This window comes from Phytophthora infestans, genomic scaffold, assembly GCF_000142945.1.
Source record: "Phytophthora infestans T30-4 supercont1.6 genomic scaffold, whole genome shotgun sequence".
Classification (NCBI taxonomy): Eukaryota; Oomycota; class Peronosporomycetes; order Peronosporales; family Peronosporaceae; genus Phytophthora; species Phytophthora infestans.
This window is the reverse complement of record NW_003303753.1, coordinates 2589452-2608204: the sequence shown is the minus strand read 5'-3', so window position 1 is coordinate 2608204 and position 18753 is coordinate 2589452. Positions and strand designations below refer to the sequence as shown.

Genomic DNA, 18753 nt, shown 5'->3' with positions numbered 1-18753 from the left:
GCTTACCACCCTCAGACGCAGGGGCTAGTCGAACGCTTCAACGGCACGCTGATCGGGATGCTTAAGATGTATGTCAACGAAGCTCAAAACGACTGGGACTTATATCTTCCCCGAGTACTGTTCGCATACCGTTCGTCGTATCACGAGGCCCTTAAGGACTCACCATGCTTCAGCCTGTATGGCCGGGACCCGGTGTTACCTCTGGACCTCGCGTTTCTCAACACGAACAACGGATGGAAGAGTAACGAAGTCGCTAGCTATAGACGAAAGCTATTCTTATCTCTACGAGATACGAGACGATTAGTAGAGCGCCAACTCTTGAAGGCCCAGGGCAGACACGAGCAACGACTGAGCAACCAAGTGCCGGTTAAGTTCAAGGAGGGAGACCCGGTGTGGGTCTACCAGTACTTCCGAGCTCGTCGCGGGGAAAAGACCACGAAGAAACTCGCTTTCGCGTGGCATGGTCCGTACCGTGTGGTCGGGATCGTGGGAGAGAACTCCTATCGAGTAGCCATCCCTTCACACCCCAACCGGGTCGTGACCATTAACGTCAATAGGTTGAAACGTTTCCAAGGGCGGTGGAGCCGATCGCTCCCTTCTGAAGTACCCGAGGGAGTCCAGTCGAGTCCGGGTGTAGACGACGACGGACCTCTATCTGAAGAAGACCTCCCCTCTACTAGCTTCGTAGTGAGACTTCTGATTGGAGGGGAAGAGACGGCCCTGACCAGAGTTCCTTGCTCTGTGATCGACATAATCGCCCGACGCAAAAAGAACCGTGAAGAGCAGTTCCTGGTGCTGTTAGCTACTTACGAGACTCTTTGGAGACCACGAAACACACTATTGCCCACCTACGCGGCTCTGGTAAAGGCGTTCGAAGAAACCCGTCGTCGGGAGGGAGACCTACCAGAACTACGTCGCAGCGCGCGGTTGGAAGACGCTAACGCCGCCGTTGACGAAGAAGAGCTACTCTTCTAGGGAGAGGGAATCGTGGCGGGTCGATCCAATGAGCCAGAGTAAACTCACGACCCCGCCTCCCTCAAAAAGTGTCCTGAAGAACACTTTTTACGACTTTGTATATTTTTGGATTCTACTTCACAAGTGGCTGATCTCCTACATACCAAAAAGAAAAACAACAGCGCCATTCTATCGAAAACAACAAGTGGGGAGGAATCGTGGTGAAAAACAAAAAGAAACTTAAAAAGGAAGACGATGCCAGTACTCTTACTCTCATCCAGTGAGGAACGGTTCTGGAATGGTACGAATCAATAACTTCTCGACGGCCTCTCGTTAGGCTGTTTTGTCGGACTTTTTAGCCGGCGAACTAGGAGCTGAATGCTCACCCGGCGAACTCGACTTTCGAGGTGCTGACGGGGACCGCGAGGCCGAGCGTCCCTTTGGGGGCACTGCCTTCTTCAAGGAAGACACCGAACGCGACCGCTTACGCGTGCCGTCCCGCGACGCTGGAGCTGACGGAGGAGTCGGCGTTTTGCCTTCGGTCGGTTTGTCGGAAGTGACTTTACTCCCCTTCGCGTGCAAAGGTGATCCTGCTTTGTCCCGCCGGGACTCCCTACTCGTCTTGGTGGCTGAGGACTTCGTCGGAGACTTCGACCGAGCGTGCGAAGGTGATCTTGCTTTGTCCCGCCGGGACTCCCTACTCGTCTTGGTGGCTGAGGACTTCGTCGGAGACTTCGACCGAGACGCAGGACGATCCTCCGAACGTGCCCGACGGGACTTCTTGCGCACTGGGGACTTCGATCGTGACCGTAAAGGGGAAACAGAACGTTCTGGCGAAGCAGCGCGCGCTTTGAGTTTGCCTTTAGCGCGTGAAGATGAAAGTGATCGCTTGCGCGACGAGCTTAATCGAGGTTTCTTCAGGGAGGTAGAACTGCGAGACGGGGAACGGGAACGCTTCGCGCGCTCTTTCGCCCTCTGAGACTTGTGAGAGAGCTGTAGCCGCTTGTTGGGAGGCTCGTCGTCCTCCGAACTCTCGTCGGAACTAGAAGAAAGGCGCAGCGTCTTCTTAACAGGACGGAGTTCTTCAGAGTCGCTCTCGGCTTCATCCTCCTCGTAAGCCGACTCTTCCTCACTCGCTTCCTCCCAAATCGCCGTGTAAGTGCCGTCCGTACGCTCATACGCCGCGTATCCCGCCGAGTCAGCTTCAGACGCATCTAAAGGGGTTACCTTGGGTGTTCGAAGAGCTCCTTTCTCCCGTTCGCGCGAAAGCTTGGCAGTCATCTTCTGAAGACGCGAGCAGTGACTAAGTGCATACCAGACTCCCTTCGAACGATCCCCTACCCAATGAGGTTCATGATCCTCCTTCGACTTAATGTCCAGCAGAACGAGGGCCAACGCCCGGTCCGTGAGCTGACTGTCGGGCTTCGAGCTATTTGGGTCCAGGGCTCCGGTATGCTCCAACAACTCCGGGATGGTCGTGAAACCTCCCTCGTCGATCCGGAACGGCTTGAGAGCGTTCTTCACTTTTCGCGAGTACGCTCCTGAGTCGCGCGAGTACAGCTTAGACAAGTTGTCGATGACGGGGCCATTGTAGGACTTGGCGTCTGGGGCGCTCCGACCAGGCTGTCCTCCCATCCACATAAGGCGACGACGGTGCGCGCAGCTCTCGAATCGACGAAGGAAGCCGAAGTAGCCCCAGGTCTCGATACAAATGCTCAGGAACCAGACGCGTGCGACTACTGCCGCCATCTTAGCCTTGCGCCGCTGAGTCTGCGCGTTGGAGGTCCTCAACGGGACGTTTGCCTGCCAATCCCAGAACCTGGAGCGGTTCTCGTTCCAGAAGCGCCAGTGAGAAGCGTGCACATGCGGGTACTCTTGCGGGTTGTACCACAAGTGCGAGCCCGGCCACGGATACGCCAGCTGGTACGGTTCCTGGCCTAGCTCGGCCGCCTCGTAGTAAACCCGTTTCAGATCATCAACCACGGGAGAAGGAGTCGTGTCCGACAGCTTGAATGGTAGCGCGAACGAAGACCACGGGTGACTCGGACGCTTCTTGCCGGAACGAGGACTCTCCGTGACCGTCTTCTTCTTAGTCGAGCCAGTGCTGATGCTCTTGAGCGGAAACCGACCATCTTGTGTGAGGCGGGGGTGCCGAGGCGGCTTCCCGCGAGTCGGTTGCCGAGGCGGCCTGGGCATGATAACTACCGGCCCCGTCAGAGCGTCCGAAGCCTTCCCCGTGTCGTCCAAGATCGCGGCGGCGATGTCGTCCAGAAGCTCGAGGCCGATGGAGCTAGCGTTTACGGCCAGGACGTCTCGCATGAGGATCCAGAAGCGCTCGTCGGCCGGAGTGTCATCTGAACAAGAACCGTCGGAGTCCGAAGACTCCACGTTCCAGACGGCCTTAAGTCGACGCGTTGCCGTTCCACGCGTGGTGCCCATACTGAGGTGGTGAGGAGAGAGGGCGCCGAGGGTTGCGTCTGTAGTCGGGGCCAAATTGCCAAATGAGCAGGAAGGCTGCCCGTCGGTACCTGGACCCTGGCCCTGTCTCTCTCTCGAGGTCCCTGTGATAACTGTATATTGGGTGCAAGAGAGACTCCTGAAAAGGACGAGGAATCGGTGTTCTCCTTTCCCAGCTACTGGACTTGACAGATGGGTGGCGACTAAGACGGATGGAGGTCGAATGACGTCGAGAAGGGTCGCCAGGGGTGTACTCAGTTTCTTATTTGCCGAGTGTACTCTCCTCTAAATGGAGCCTCATACTAGTGTCTTCTACGAGTACGCCCACTGGGAGCTGTGGCCCGTGTACGTAGGGGGTCCTAACGACTCCTCTACGTAAAGTTACCTGGGAGTTCTTGGTCCAAGTGTGGCGTGTGATCAAGTTGAACTGCGATATTTGGAGCGACTGTGCGTCGTTATACCGAGACGTACTTCAGGCAAACGAACTTCGTCAACTTCGGGGTGCTACCTACGCGTATGGAGTGTGGAGCGCGCTATTTGCTGTGCCTCCTATTGTTCTTCTCAAAGGAGAAGAGAAGTATGGTCGTTATGGACGGATGTTACGGAGTTGGTGGATCGCCTGCAAAGTGACATTCTCCGACTACATCCCCGAAGTCCTCCTCCGTACAAGAGATTCGAGTATACGCTATTGGTACGCTTTCTGGGACGCTCTCAAGGCCACATGGATGCGCCTGTACACGGTGGGAGAAGCCACCTGCTGGCTAGTACTACTATGCCTGTCTCTACTGCTGTACATCCCGGTCAACGCCTTCGATCTGGTGGAGTTCGTACTCCTGGGACCAGTGGGTGTGGGGACTGTACTATTGCTCCTACTAGCTACCGACTACTGCCTCGAGTGGACCGGCTGAAGTCTCGCCGACACTCTTGTCGTGGTGGTCGCTGGCGTGGTATATCACGCTTGTCGTCAATACGACGAGGGGAGCCCCCTCCGATCTGTCTCCCCTAAGGTGCTGGTCGAGATAGCATTGACGAGTACCCGCCGCAACGCTTCTCAACGTAGTATGGCCGAGGCTCGGAACATCGAACGTCTGCGGGTCGACGACGATGTCGAGGTGCTATATGACTTTCAAGCCGCCGACCCTAACTACGTTGAGGACCGCTTCGAGGACTACCCCGAAGCAGGTACTGTACTATTGCTCCTACTAGCTACCAACTACTGCCTCGAGTGGACCGGCTGGAGTCTCGCCGACACTCTTGTCGTGGTGGTCGCTGGCGTGTATCTCACGCTTGTCGTCAATACGACGAGGGGAGCCCCCTCCGATCTGTCTCCCCTAAGGTGCTGGTCGAGCTAGCATTGACGAGTACCCGCCGCAACGCTTCTCAACGTAGTATGGCCGAGGATCGGAACATCGAACGTCTGCGGGTCGACGACGATGTCGAGGTGCTATATGACTTTCAAGCCGCCGACCCTAACTACGTTGAGGACCGCTCCGAGGACTACCCCGAAGCGTTCCAACCCCCCCTGTCTGAAGAAGTTGCTAACGACGGAGTCTATAGTACTAACGTGAGAGATGTACGCAGAGGAACCGTTCGCTGAGGACGACGAACGACAAGTCGGGGAGGATGCCCCGTACCCGGGAACGGAGGGGTCATTCCAGGAGCTCTGCCTCCCGTCGGGATGACTCGAGACCCTGGAATCACTCCTCACTCCGCCGTCCCGTCAGGGTGGTTCCCGTTGAACTCAACCACGCACGTGCCCCGGACCGAGCCCGTTAGGGTGGCCCTATAAGGGGCCCCAGAACGCCGGAGTCTTGGCGTCGTGGGACCAAAAGCACCTCGCGACATCAAGCCCCTTCCCAGAAGCTCTCCGTTGTCCTACGAAGGCCGACAACAAACGAAGTGAATCCTTCCTTTTTCTAATATGTAGTGTAGTGTATGTAAGGTCGAGAAGGCGTTAGGCCTCTCTTCCGGTTAGCTCTCAGTCTTATATTTCCCTCCTTCTACTCAAGAGGAAGCCAAGCCAATCAACAAACTTCTATTTTCAACTCTCTAGTGTTCCTATCTACCGTTCCTGCAGCCACCGAACAAGACCGTACTCCCTGAACAGCCGCGGACTACCCGACCCTTGAAGGAAGAGGAGGTATACGACAATTCATCAATGATCTTGTAATCCAAGCTTGTGAGATGGATCTCTATATAACCCCAGCAAAATGATTACTGGACTGTAAAGAGCTTATAGAATCCATTTACTTTATTGTGCTGTAGATAGTACAGCCACAGGACGCAATACTGCCCACGATGTCCAAATCGAGGGTCCTGAATATTAACTTCGCGATAGGAATAACCTTTGGTATCACACGTGGTATTGGCAAGCCGAGGGGATCAAAGTAAGCTTTATGTTTGTTTGAGACTGCTAGCCAATGTGTCTCGCCGATCTGAGGCGCTCCCATGTTTAGACTACAGTAGTCCTTGTGTCTATTCAAATGCCGTTTGAAATCAATTTGATCTACTTTGACACCAAGGGAATTGGCAAGTTTCATTATGGGCCCTCGAAATGACGATACATTTAGGAGTGTTGTGAGCTCAATATTTTTTCAATTTTAAAAAAATTAAAGTGTTATTTAAAAGCTCCGGTTAAAAGCAATTGGAAAAGGGTAGTCTTACAGTTTTTTCGATGTAAGTTTACAATAAATGTCAACTCTTAGCCCGATTATCTTGATAACTCTAAATGGTTCGTAAGTATCATTTAGTTTGACGCACCCTCCGGTTTTGGCCACCGAGGATGTAACATTCGTTGGGACACCGTTTTTTCGTGACTGAGATGTGCCATTAATTTATGAACTCGTCAATTCGCACTGCTCGCTCACTACGTCCTTGAACTCATGAGCCAAAAGACCAAAAGAGCAGCCTTGCGCTAGTCCGCTTCTCGCAATGTTGTCCAGAGACTCCCCCACATCATTCAAGCGATCCTTGATGGTTTTCTTGCGGTCCATCTCTTCGCGGAGTGCATTGATCGTTTCCAGATGGATACCGACAAGAAATCCATCCTTGAGAAGAAGTGCAGCACCAGAATCTCCAGCGTACGTTGGGCACGAATACATGATGTGTCTTCTGTAAGCACTGATGGAGATGCCGGCTACCGGAGCAAATCCCAGTTGATTCTTAAACACGTCTTGGTATTCGTCAATACCGAATCGATACGATGTCAACACAAGATCATAGCGTCCTCTTAGTTCATCTGGTCTTCCATTCCATGGAGGAATGAAGAATGATCCCCTGGTTTTGGACGACTGCAGAATCGCAAAGTCCAGCTGAGAACTGCGAGCAACAACTTCAACAACTTCAATACCTTCCTTCAACGCCACAGACACCATGCTTCCCACAGTGTGTTGCTCCGTTAGGTTATGGTCGCATGTGACCGCTAGAGTCGAGCTGAAAAACACACCCATTCCAACATCGTTGCGTTCTCCGTCTTCTTCCACGATCACAAATACTGCCTTTTCGACTTGTTCTTGAGCGTTTGGCTGGATAAAATAACGTGAATCGCTTTCTGCGTGCTTCGGCACTTGCACAATGAGCGCATTCTCTCCATTATTCCCATACGCCGTCACTGGGGACCACGAATGGGGCAGCACCACGCTTCGCTTCGCATCGTACTCCGCCCGGTTCGCAAAGACTGTGAGATCGGACGCAGCAATCCCTGCGAGGTGACTGTCTCTGAGCTGCTCCTTCACCGCATGCCGCAACATATCCACATCTTCGATATCCACGACAACAGCATCAGTCGACGTTACCGCGTTCCCATCTTCGCCTACGAGCTGGAACCATTTCCGCGCCATCCTTCAATCTTACAGGCAACTTCCAGAATGAACTGTCATGAAATAGCCTCAACTGAGGTTTTAGAGGGCTCTTCATACCCCTTAAAAGTAATCGAGAGTACCCTCAGAGACAGCGATGATGTACCATGTAGTTGTACCATGTAGTACAGCCTGTACCATGTAGTACTTCCAAGGGTGTCTAGGGGTACTCCCGTTGCTCTTACATGAGATGGTTGGGCGGATGTTGAGCGGACGACATGCGGACAAGACGAACATTCTCGATGCCCATTCTGGGACAAGACGAACATCATTCTTGCTTTCTTCGGGACTTCCAATCGTCGCTCCAAGCACGGTGATCCAGTTGGACGGACGTCGAATCCTTGGTATTCCGCCACGGATGGCGCTCCCGGTAGGGTTTCCTGCAACTCTGTCGGTGGATTTGTACTCACCATTGGTCTGGGCAATGCGTTAATCAGACGTCCAGCAATCTCTTGCGGACTGCACCCTCCGACTTTGGCCACCGAGGATGTAACATTCGTTGTGACACCGTTTTTTCGTGACTGAGATGTGCCATTAATTTATGAACTCGTCAATTCGCACTACTCGCTCACTACGTCGTTGAACTCATGAGCCAAAAGACCAAAAGAGCAGCCTTGCGCTAGTCCGCTTCTCGCAATGTTGTCCAGAGACTCCCCCACATCATTCAAGCGATCCTTGATGGTTTTCTTGCGGTCCATCTCTTCGCGGAGTGCATTGACCGTATCCAGATGGATACCGACAAGAAATCCATCCTTGAGAAGAAGTGCAGCACCAGAATCTCCAGCGTACGTTGGGCACGAATACATGATGTGTCTTCTGTAAGCACTGATGGAGATGCCGGCTACCGGAGCAAATCCCAGTTGATTCTTAAACACGTCTTGGTATTCGTCAATACCGAATCGATACGATGCCAACACAAGATCATAGCGTCCTCTTAGTTCATCTGGTCTTCCATTCCATGGAGGAATGAAGAATGATCCCCTGGTTTTGGACGACTGCAGAATCGCAAAGTCCAGCTGAGAACTGCGAGCACCAACTTCAACAACTTCAATACCTTCCTTCAACGCCACAGACACCATGCTTCCCACAGTGTGTTGCTCCGTTAGGTTATGGTCGCATGTGACCGCTAGAGTCGAGCTGAAAAACACACCCATTCCAACATCGTTGCGTTCTCCGTCTTCTTCCACGATCACAAATACTGCCTTTTCGACTTGTTCTTGAGCGTTTGGCTGGATAAAATAACGTGAATCGCTTTCTGCGTGCTTCGGCACTTGCACAATGAGCGCATTCTCTCCATTATTCCCATACGCCGTCACTGGGGACCACGAATGGGGCAGCACCACGCTTCGCTTCGCATCGTACTCCGCCCGGTTCGCAAAGACTGTGAGATCGGACGCAGCAATCCCTGCGAGGTGACTGTCTCTGAGCTGCTCCTTCACCGCATGCCGCAACATATCCACATCTTCGATATCCACGACAACAGCATCAGTCGACGTTACCGCGTTCCCATCTTCGCCTACGAGCTGGAACCATTTCCGCGCCATCCTTCAATCTTACAGGCAACTTCCAGAATGAACTGTCATGAAATAGCCTCAACTGAGGTTTTAGAGGACGGTGCGTATCGTCTATGTTTCATCGTCCGCTCTTCATACCCCTTAAAAGTAATCGAGAGTACCCTCAGAGACAGCGATGATGTACCATGTAGTTGTACCATGTAGTACAGCCTGTACCATGTAGTACTTCCAAGGGTGTCTAGGGGTACTCCCGTTGCTCTTACATGAGATGGTTGGGCGGATGTTGAGCGGACGACATGCGGACAAGACGAACATTCTCGATGCCCATTCTGGGACAAGACGAACATCATTCTTGCTTTCTTCGGGACTTCCAATCGTCGCTCCAAGCACGGTGATCCAGTTGGACGGACGTCGAATCCTTGGTATTCCGCCACGGATGGCGCTCCCGGTAGGGTTTCCTGCAACTCTGTCGGTGGATTTGTACTCACCATTGGTCTGGGCAATGCGTTAATCAGACGTCCAGCAATCTCTTGCGGACTGCACCCTCCGACTTTGGCCACCGAGGATGTAACATTCGTTGTGACACCGTTTTTTCGTGACTGAGATGTGCCATTAATTTATGAACTCGTCAATTCGCACTACTCGCTCACTACGTCGTTGAACTCATGAGCCAAAAGACCAAAAGAGCAGCCTTGCGCTAGTCCGCTTCTCGCAATGTTGTCCAGAGACTCCCCCACATCATTCAAGCGATCCTTGATGGTTTTCTTGCGGTCCATCTCTTCGCGGAGTGCATTGATCGTTTCCAGATGGATACCGACAAGAAATCCATCCTTGAGAAGAAGTGCAGCACCAGAATCTCCAGCGTACGTTGGGCACGAATACATGATGTGTCTTCTGTAAGCACTGATGGAGATGCCGGCTACCGGAGCAAATCCCAGTTGATTCTTAAACACGTCTTGGTATTCGTCAATACCGAATCGATACGATGCCAACACAAGATCATAGCGTCCTCTTAGTTCATCTGGTCTTCCATTCCATGGAGGAATGAAGAATGATCCCCTGGTTTTGGACGACTGCAGAATCGCAAAGTCCAGCTGAGAACTGCGAGCACCAACTTCAACAACTTCAATACCTTCCTTCAACGCCACAGACACCATGCTTCCCACAGTGTGTTGCTCCGTTAGGTTATGGTCGCATGTGACCGCTAGAGTCGAGCTGAAAAACACACCCATTCCAACATCGTTGCGTTCTCCGTCTTCTTCCACGATCACAAATACTGCCTTTTCGACTTGTTCTTGAGCGTTTGGCTGGATAAAATAACGTGAATCGCTTTCTGCGTGCTTCGGCACTTGCACAATGAGCGCATTCTCTCCATTATTCCCATACGCCGTCACTGGGGACCACGAATGGGGCAGCACCACGCTTCGCTTCGCATCGTACTCCGCCCGGTTCGCAAAGACTGTGAGATCGGACGCAGCAATCCTTGCGAGGTGACTGTCTCTGAGCTGCTCCTTCACCGCATGCCGCAACATATCCACATCTTCGATATCCACGACAACAGCATCAGTCGACGTTACCGCGTTCCCATCTTCGCCTACGAGCTGGAACCATTTCCGCGCCATCCTTCAATCTTACAGGCAACTTCCAGAATGAACTGTCATGAAATAGCCTCAACTGAGGTTTTAGAGGACGGTGCGTATCGTCTATGTTTCATCGTCCGCTCTTCATACCCCTTAAAAGTAATCGAGAGTACCCTCAGAGACAGCGATGATGTACCATGTAGTTGTACCATGTAGTACAGCCTGTACCATGTAGTACTTCCAAGGGTGTCTAGGGGTACTCCCGTTGCTCTTACATGAGATGATGTTGAGCGGACGACATGCGGACAAGACGAACATTCTCGATGCCCATTCTGGGACAAGACGAACATCATTCTTGCTTTCTTCGGGACTTCCAATCGTCGCTCCAAGCACGGTGATCCAGTTGGACGGACGTCGAATCCTTGGTATTCCGCCACGGATGGCGCTCCCGGTAGGGTTTCCTGCAACTCTGTCGGTGGATTTGTACTCACCATTGGTCTGGGCAATGCGTTAATCAGACGTCCAGCAATCTCTTGCGGACTGCACCCTCCGACTTTGGCCACCGAGGATGTAACATTCGTTGTGACACCGTTTTTTCGTGACTGAGATGTGCCATTAATTTATGAACTCGTCAATTCGCACTACTCGCTCACTACGTCGTTGAACTCATGAGCCAAAAGACCAAAAGAGCAGCCTTGCGCTAGTCCGCTTCTCGCAATGTTGTCCAGAGACTCCCCCACATCATTCAAGCGATCCTTGATGGTTTTCTTGCGGTCCATCTCTTCGCGGAGTGCATTGATCGTATCCAGATGGATACCGACAAGAAATCCATCCTTGAGAAGAAGTGCAGCACCAGAATCTCCAGCGTACGTTGGGCACGAATACATGATGTGTCTTCTGTAAGCACTGATGGAGATGCCGGCTACCGGAGCAAATCCCAGTTGATTCTTAAACACGTCTTGGTATTCGTCAATACCAAATCGATACGATGCCAACACAAGATCATAGCGTCCTCTTAGTTCATCTGTTCTTCCATTCCATGGAGGAATGAAGAATGATCCCCTGGTTTTGGACGACTGCAGAATCGCAAAGTCCAGCTGAGAACTGCGAGCAACAACTTCAACAACTTCAATACCTTCCTTCAACGCCACAGACACCATGCTTCCCACAGTGTGTTGCTCCGTTAGGTTATGGTCGCATGTCACCGCTAGAGTCGAGCTGAAAAACACACCCATTCCAACACCGTTGCGTTCTCCGTCTTCTTCCACGATCACAAATACTGCCTTTTCGACTTGTTCTTGAACGTTTGGCTGGATAAAATAGCGTGAATCGCTTTCTGCGCGCTTCGGCACTTGCACAATGAGCGCATTCTCTCCATTATTCCCATACGCCGTCACCGGGGACCCCGACTGGGGCAGCACCACGCTTCGCTTCGCATCGTACTCCGCCCGGTTCGCAAAGACTGTGAGATCGGACGCAGCAATCCCTGCGAGGTGACTGTCTCTGAGCTGCTCCTTCACCGCATGCCGCAACATATCCACATCTTCGATATCCACGACAACAGCATCAGTCGACGTTACCGCGTTCCCATCTTCGCCTACGAGCTGGAACCATTTCCGCGCCATCCTTCAATCTCAAACGGCAACTTCGAGAATGAACTTCTCATGAAATAACCAATTGAGGCGGAGCGTATCGTCTATGTTTCATCGTCCGCTCTTCATACCCCTAAAAAGGAATCGAGAGTACCCCTACTCACCCTCAGAGACAGCGATGATATACCATGTATTACAGTCCTGTATTAATACCATGTAGTTCGATGATGTACCATGTAGTACTTCTAAGGGTGTCTAGGGGTACTCTCGTTGCTCTTATATAGGATGGTTGGGCGGATGTTGAGCGGACGACGAGCGGACAAGACGAACATCATTCTTGGGGACGGGACTCATACTCGTCACCTGCAGTAGCTACGCGGAACAACCGTGCGCCCAATCAAGCTGTCGCTGCGACAGACGCAGTCACACCGGCGTCAATGACTCCTCTGCTCTCCAGCATCGATCGCATCAGCGCTGCTCTGGAAGCTGCAGTGGCACATCCTCCACCGCCGACCGGTACAGTGCGTGTGTGCCACGCAACGGAAGACGAGTGGAACGCGTTTGCAGACAGCGAGGATCCAATCGTTCGACTCAATTATCTTGAATGGTTTCCTGACACGGAAGAGATTCACATCATCGAGTTTGCCGACGCTCCACACGAAAATAACATTGCAGAGCTAAACGATCAATTTCGTGAGCGGCATGTCAAGCGATGGCTCAAAGGCCACTTGGCCGCCAAGAATTCTCAAGGGCAACAAAGGTGCTCAGATCTCAGTTATGGACCACGCGAAGAAACACCCGGCTCGGTGCTTCCTCCAAACGTTCCAATATTTGCAGACTTTCGGACGATTAAGGTTGAGATTGGAGTTTCTCAGCTATGGGGCATGGCACCTGGAGAGCTCGACCACAAGGCGATTGCGATATGGGCCACGATGCCAGAAGTCGAATATGTGCTATGTGTGTCGTTCGAACCCGACTTTGCGAATGCCGAATGCAAGTTGTATGATGCTCGCGTCCATCCACTCGTGCAGCTGGCTCCACTTCCAATCGCCGCTTCAAGCACGGTGATCCAGTTGGACGGAGGTCGAATCCTTGGTATTCCGCCACGGATGGCGCTCCCGGTAGGGTTTCCTGCAACTCTGTCGGTGGATTTGTACTCTCCATTGGTCCGGGCAATGCGTTAATCAGACGTCCAACAATCTCTTGCGGACTGCACCCTCCGATTTTGGCCACCGAGGATGTAACATTCGTTGAGACACCGTTTTATGTGACTGAGATGTGCCATCAATTTATGAACTCGTCAATTCGCACTACTCGCTCACTACGTCCTTGAACTCATGAGCCAAAAGACCAAAAGAGCAGCCTTGCGCTAGTCGGCTTCTCGCAATGTTGTCCAGAGACTCCCCCACATCATTTAAGCGATCCTTGATGGTTTTCTTGCGGTCCATCTCTTCGCGGAGTGCATTGATCGTATCCAGATGGATACCGACAAGAAATCCATCCTTGAGAAGAAGTGCAGCACCAGAATCTCCAGCGTACGTTGGGCACGAATACATGATGTGTCTTCTGTGAGCACTGATGGAGATGCCGGCTACCGGAGCAAATCCCAGTTGATTCTTGAACATCTTGGTATTCGTCAATACCAAATCGATACGATGCCAACACAAGATCATAGCGTCCTCTTGGTTCATCTGTTCTTCCATTCCATGGAGGAATGAAGAATGATCTGGGTTTGGACGACTGCAGAATCGCAAAGTCCAGCTGAGAACTGCGAGCAACAACTTCAACAACTTCAATACCTTCCTTCAACGCCACAGACACCATGCTTCCCACAGTTTGTTGCTCCGTTAGGTTATGGTCGCATGTCACCGCTAGAGTCAAGTGAAAACACACCCATTCCAACACCGTTGCGTTCTCCGTCTTCTTCCACGATCACAAATACTGCCTTTTCGACTTGTTCTTGAACGTTTGGCTGGATAAAATAACGTGAATCGCTTTCTGCGTGCTTCGTCACTTGCACACTGAGCGCATTCTCTTCATTATTCCCATACGCCGTCACTGGGGACCACGACTGGGGCAGCAGCACGTTTCGCTTCGCATCGTACTCCGCACGGTTCGCAAAGACTGTGAGGTCGACAGCATCGACGTTCGCGAGAGCGCTCGGACACTCTTTCTTCACTGCCTTTCGGAACGTATCCACATCTTCAACATCCACATCAACAGAAGTCGTCGATGTGAGATCCTTGCCGTTCTCGTCCACGAGCAGGAACCATTTCCGCGCCGCCATCCCTTCTACGCCAGGCGCACTCACGAAATATCCTGAACGAGGTGAGGTTGAGTCCGACAACTGGTACATCAAACTGACACAAATTTTACATAGAACTACACAACGCTAAACGAATCCCGTGTGAGAACTGCAGGCGGTATCGTTGTTCAAATCAATCGAGACGGATATACATCATGGCCCATCATGATTCATGGGGCACGGGTTGGCGATGGATGCAATCGACGCGATATTGAGCGGCAATTGACGTATGCGCTTGCTGACAAGCGGATGCCAACGAAGACCAAAGGATTTAAGAAAGAAAGGTGCTCTTGCGGTAATGATCAAGGGAAGTGCTTTCTGTATCAGCCTGCAGACGGGTCTCCATCCGGAGATGCATTTCTGTGTCTGGAAGATGCGACGAAGGGCTTCTTTCACGAGGTTCATCAGTGTAAATGCGTCGAAGGGAATCTATCACTGGACGTTTTCGAGCAAGAGCGGTTGAAGGCTGCTGGTCCCGACGACCTATTCATCTTATATTGCACGAGCCTAGTGACGGTTGACCTATGTTTGCTGCCGAACTCCGCGTTTGTTGATGCCACCTGCTGGGAAGCGTACTACGGCCCATTTGCTACTCGTGCACACTTCATCAAGTGTGTTCCGTTTTACCGTGCATCAACACGAGCTCCGAGGTTCAGCTGGAGTTCGTGGAGGGTGTAGGCCCGGCCTACCGTGCCCGAATCGCGAAGAAGCGTCCATTTACGAGCTTGGAAGATGCTTTTGTGAAGACCAATATTCCTGTCAAGGTTCTTAGACGATTCGATTTCAACACGGATTCGCGTGTGCCCCATCTCGGCCATGGGGTGATACTTCCTTTCGATCAAGAGTACCTGTAATTCTGAATTATGAGTCTGTCAAAAATCTGTTGGAGATATTATTTTGGCATTAATGAAGTATCGCTTGGTGCTTCTGGAATTGCATGCGTAGTCCTATCAGCAATCCTTCGTATGTAGTGTGTGCAGATTTTCATCTCGACATATTTGATTTTACTATGATGTTCCTTAGGTATTTATCCAATCCGAACTTCTTTCGCATCCAAACAAGCAAGTGTCTCCGCATTTCAGATCTCGATATTTCCGCCACTTCTTCATATGCTACGTTTCCCATAGCGAATCCGTAGCTGTTATTATTATAGCAGTCTCGTGAAATTCATTGCTTCTATCAATAAATGACTGTGGGACAAATGCCGTCACCTTCTTGCTTGCGTATTTTTCTTTGAGCTCGATATACTTTGAGCGGCATCGATGCAAGAACGTAGCGAACTCTTGATCTTATACTTTCTGCTCAAGTTCCACATCGACTTCGTCATCGGGAACTTGCTTGCCAAATTTAACAATCATCAGACGACGAGCGATTTCGCCAGCTTCGTCTGTGTAGTTCGGCATATGATTCGAGTTGAGGCGAGTTGGAATATTCCAATCTAGCACTTCAATGGAGCCTTTCCCTTTGACGGGGCACGAAATTGAACCGCGAGTCAGCATTGATAAGAAATATGATCGAAGAAGCGACTTAGCGATGTTATGAGGCATCTCATCGCAGCAAAATGGTCTGCTTCGTGACACAATCACGCAGGCCAAATTTTTCTTGCATTGAGTTACTAAGAAGTCCAATACGATTATGCTGACGGCAAAGACGTGCTAAGCGAAAAATGGTTCAATGGCGGTGTAGGCGGTGAATCAACCACCACCTTTGTGCGATCGATTCATGCGTAGAACGGAGAACGAGATATGTTTTCTCTTGAAAGGAAGTATCACCCCATGGCCAAGATGAGGCTAACGCGAATCCGTGTTGAATTTGAATCGTCTAAGAACCTTGACTGGAATCTTGGTCTTCACAAAAGCATCTTCCAAGCTCGTAAATGGACGCTTCTTCGCGATTCGGGCACGGTAGGGCCGGGCCTACACCCTCCACGAACTCCAGTTGGACCTCGGAGCTCGTGTTGATGCACGGTAACGGAACAGACTTGATGAAGAATGCACGAGCAGCAAATGGACCGTAGTACGCTTCCCAGCAGGTGGCATCAACAAACGCGGAGTTCGGCAGCAAACATAGGTCAGCCGTCACTAGGCTCGTGCAATATAAGATGAATAGGTCGTCGGGACCAGCAGCCTTCAACCGCTCTTGCTCGAAAACGTCCAGTGATAGATTCCCTTCGACGCATTTACACTGATGAACCTCGTGAAAGAAGCCCTTCGTCGCATCTTCCAGACACAGAAATGCATCTTCGGACGCAGACCCGTCTGCAGGCTGATACAGAAAGCACTTCCCTTGATCATTACCGCAAGAACACCTTTCTTCCTTAAATCCTTTGGTCTTCGTTGGCATCCGCTTGTCAGCTAGCGCATACGTCAATTGCCGCTCAATAACGCGTCGATTGCATCCATCGCCAAACCGTGCCCCATGATGTATATCCGTCCACAGCACAGGCTCCTCCTGGGCGAAAGCTTGCGATTTCAACACTCGGAACTTGCAGTTAAAATGCTCCCAAAGTTGCCAAGGTTTTAAGTCTTCCAACCGTTCTGCCGGTGCGTAAGTAGCATGTTTGCTCCATGGAATATCATGCGTTTCCAGCAGCATATAGAGAATGAACGGGCATTGGAGTTGGGTTCCATCGAGTCGGATCAACCCGCACGAGATAACTTGATCAAGCGTTAGATTTCCGAAAAGCGAATTTCCATCGACCCTCCGACGAGAAATCACCGCAAGAAATGCTTGCTTCATACTCTGCATCTGGGCAACAATCGCAGGGTACGCTTGTCGAATTGCAGCCAGCACTTTGTGCATCACCGGAATGAATTCAAAAGCTTGCCCCTGGCTTTGCAGCATCACCTTAAACAATTCTTCCAATGCTCTGCCATGCCCGCCCATGTCATCCACCAATAGCTGCGTCAAAGCTTCATTGCCATTGTTGAATGCATCAAATACGTCTCTTCCATCGATCTTCGGGCGCTCCAATGATGTCGTCTGCAGCATCTCTCTCCATTGTGGCGAAGCGGCCAGAAATTCATCCACTGGCTGGGAAATAGTCGCCGCGCAGATCACAATCAGCCAGCACTTGGAGGCATTGACGAGGTCACACAGCGACGCAAACGCCGTATAAAACTCGGAACGCTTGCTTCCTGGTTCATGCGGAAGCTTTTGCAAGCTATCGACACAGAGAATCACGCACATTTGGCTCGGATCCGTTCCAGTGATTGCTGACAATTTTGACAATACTTGTGCAGGGACAACATGATTCGCATGATCCAACATAAATTCGTCCCAGACGAACGAATCCTGCAGTTGGTACAGCATTCGAGTTCCAATTGCCTGGCCCGGATCAATGAAATTACCTGGCTTGGTTGTTCCATTTTCAAAGGTAATCTTGAAATTGTAGGCATTCCGCAAAAGCTGCTTCATCGCTGGATCTCCTTGCGTCTCATCGTGAAAGATTTGCTGCTGCAAGATTTTCGGAAATTCGTCAAGCAATCTCGACTTTCCAGTTCCGGGGCCATCTAAGCACACGAATAGCGGATGAGTTCGCTTGTCCGTCTTCCCATCTCTCCACGCTTCATAATGACAGCCTATGGCGGATGCTAGGTTGCCGAGATCCAATGAATTCTGGAAATCCCAATTCGCACCAGTCGTTGCGACCAACGACTTTGGCTCCTTCCACAAGAACGACTGCTGCGATAACGCTGGCACCACCGCCGCTTCAGTCGGAACCACAACCAGCACGTGGATTTGCCCTTCGTTCGGCTGAAACTTCTCTCCAAAGTATCGGTCGTTCTTGATCCATAACGATGGATCCATCTTATCGAAGCCTTGAGGGTTTCCATGTTCATCGAGCGTCACAGCCGCAGCGCCATCACTATTCAGCCACGCGCCGCCTTTCTTGGCCAAGAACAGCTGAAGCTTGCTGTTGGGGTGGCCAAACTGTGGGTGGTCTCGGATCATGTTCCGTAAGTCATCAACCGTGTCGCTCTCATCAACCCGCACAGAGAACGCGCTTCCTGCCGCTCCAGCCAACGCACAGAAAAGCTTCACCATCTTTCCTTTTGTTTTGTGACTGAAGAAATCATCTGTCACCTCACTTTCAGGGTTTTATTTGGAATGATGGCAAAAATAACCTCAACTGAGGTTGAAATCTCGGTTCGAAAACCGGTTTCAAGTAGGCTCCAAAAAAGTATCGGTATCGATCGATAGTACTGTAACAATTCGGACTTAAGGGACTGAAGTGTGTCTTCGTCTTTCGGGACGACTATCGATACTTCAGCATGGCTCCAAAATGATACCGGTATCGATCAAGAGTACCCGTCTTACTCAATGATGAGTCTTGACAATATTTTAGCATTAATGAAGTATCGCTTGGTGCTTCTGGCATTGCATTCGTAGTCCTTACAGCAATCCTTCGTATGTTTATTTCCACAATGCGTGCAGATTTTCATTTCGACATATCTGATTTTACTATGAGCGCGCTCGATCTCTTGCGGCTTT

General features: G+C 51.2%; 8 protein-coding genes across 8 annotated transcripts; 1 reads left to right on the top strand and 7 right to left on the bottom strand.

Annotated features, from left to right (window-relative positions):
• Positions 1-6245: 6245 nt before the first annotated feature.
• Positions 6246-7352, bottom strand: PITG_04756 (uncharacterized protein; the record flags this gene model as incomplete). Its single annotated transcript, XM_002905436.1, has 1 exon — positions 6246-7352. The coding sequence occupies one exon, from the start codon at positions 7248-7250 to the stop codon at positions 6246-6248; it is 1005 nt and encodes a 334-aa protein (XP_002905482.1).
• Positions 7353-7778: 426 nt separating this feature from the next.
• Positions 7779-9102, bottom strand: PITG_04755 (uncharacterized protein; the record flags this gene model as incomplete). The annotated part of the gene is made up of 1 exon (XM_002905435.1): positions 7779-9102. One exon carries the CDS (start codon positions 8810-8812, stop codon positions 7829-7831), a length of 984 nt encoding a protein of 327 aa, XP_002905481.1.
• Positions 9103-9420: 318 nt separating this feature from the next.
• Positions 9421-10404, bottom strand: PITG_04754 (uncharacterized protein; the record flags this gene model as incomplete). The annotated part of the gene is made up of 1 exon (XM_002905434.1): positions 9421-10404. One exon carries the CDS (start codon positions 10402-10404, stop codon positions 9421-9423), a length of 984 nt encoding a protein of 327 aa, XP_002905480.1.
• Positions 10405-11003: 599 nt separating this feature from the next.
• On the bottom strand, positions 11004-11987 carry PITG_04753 (uncharacterized protein; the record flags this gene model as incomplete). Its single annotated transcript, XM_002905433.1, has 1 exon — positions 11004-11987. The coding sequence occupies one exon, from the start codon at positions 11985-11987 to the stop codon at positions 11004-11006; it is 984 nt and encodes a 327-aa protein (XP_002905479.1).
• Positions 11988-12391: 404 nt separating this feature from the next.
• Positions 12392-13138, top strand: PITG_04752 (uncharacterized protein; the record flags this gene model as incomplete). The annotated part of the gene is made up of 1 exon (XM_002905432.1): positions 12392-13138. The coding sequence occupies one exon, from the start codon at positions 12392-12394 to the stop codon at positions 13136-13138; it is 747 nt and encodes a 248-aa protein (XP_002905478.1).
• Positions 13139-13754: 616 nt separating this feature from the next.
• On the bottom strand, positions 13755-14310 carry PITG_04751 (CRN domain-containing protein-containing protein; the record flags this gene model as incomplete). The annotated part of the gene is made up of 1 exon (XM_002905431.1): positions 13755-14310. The coding sequence occupies one exon, from the start codon at positions 14308-14310 to the stop codon at positions 13807-13809; it is 504 nt and encodes a 167-aa protein (XP_002905477.1).
• Positions 14311-14582: 272 nt separating this feature from the next.
• On the bottom strand, positions 14583-15758 carry PITG_04750 (uncharacterized protein; the record flags this gene model as incomplete). Its single annotated transcript, XM_002905430.1, has 3 exons — positions 14583-14625; positions 14887-15107; positions 15555-15758. The coding sequence occupies 3 exons, from the start codon at positions 15756-15758 to the stop codon at positions 14583-14585; spliced, it is 468 nt and encodes a 155-aa protein (XP_002905476.1).
• Positions 15759-16080: 322 nt separating this feature from the next.
• On the bottom strand, positions 16081-18306 carry PITG_04749 (Crinkler (CRN) family protein; the record flags this gene model as incomplete). Its single annotated transcript, XM_002905429.1, has 1 exon — positions 16081-18306. The coding sequence occupies one exon, from the start codon at positions 18304-18306 to the stop codon at positions 16081-16083; it is 2226 nt and encodes a 741-aa protein (XP_002905475.1).
• Positions 18307-18753: the final 447 nt, after the last annotated feature.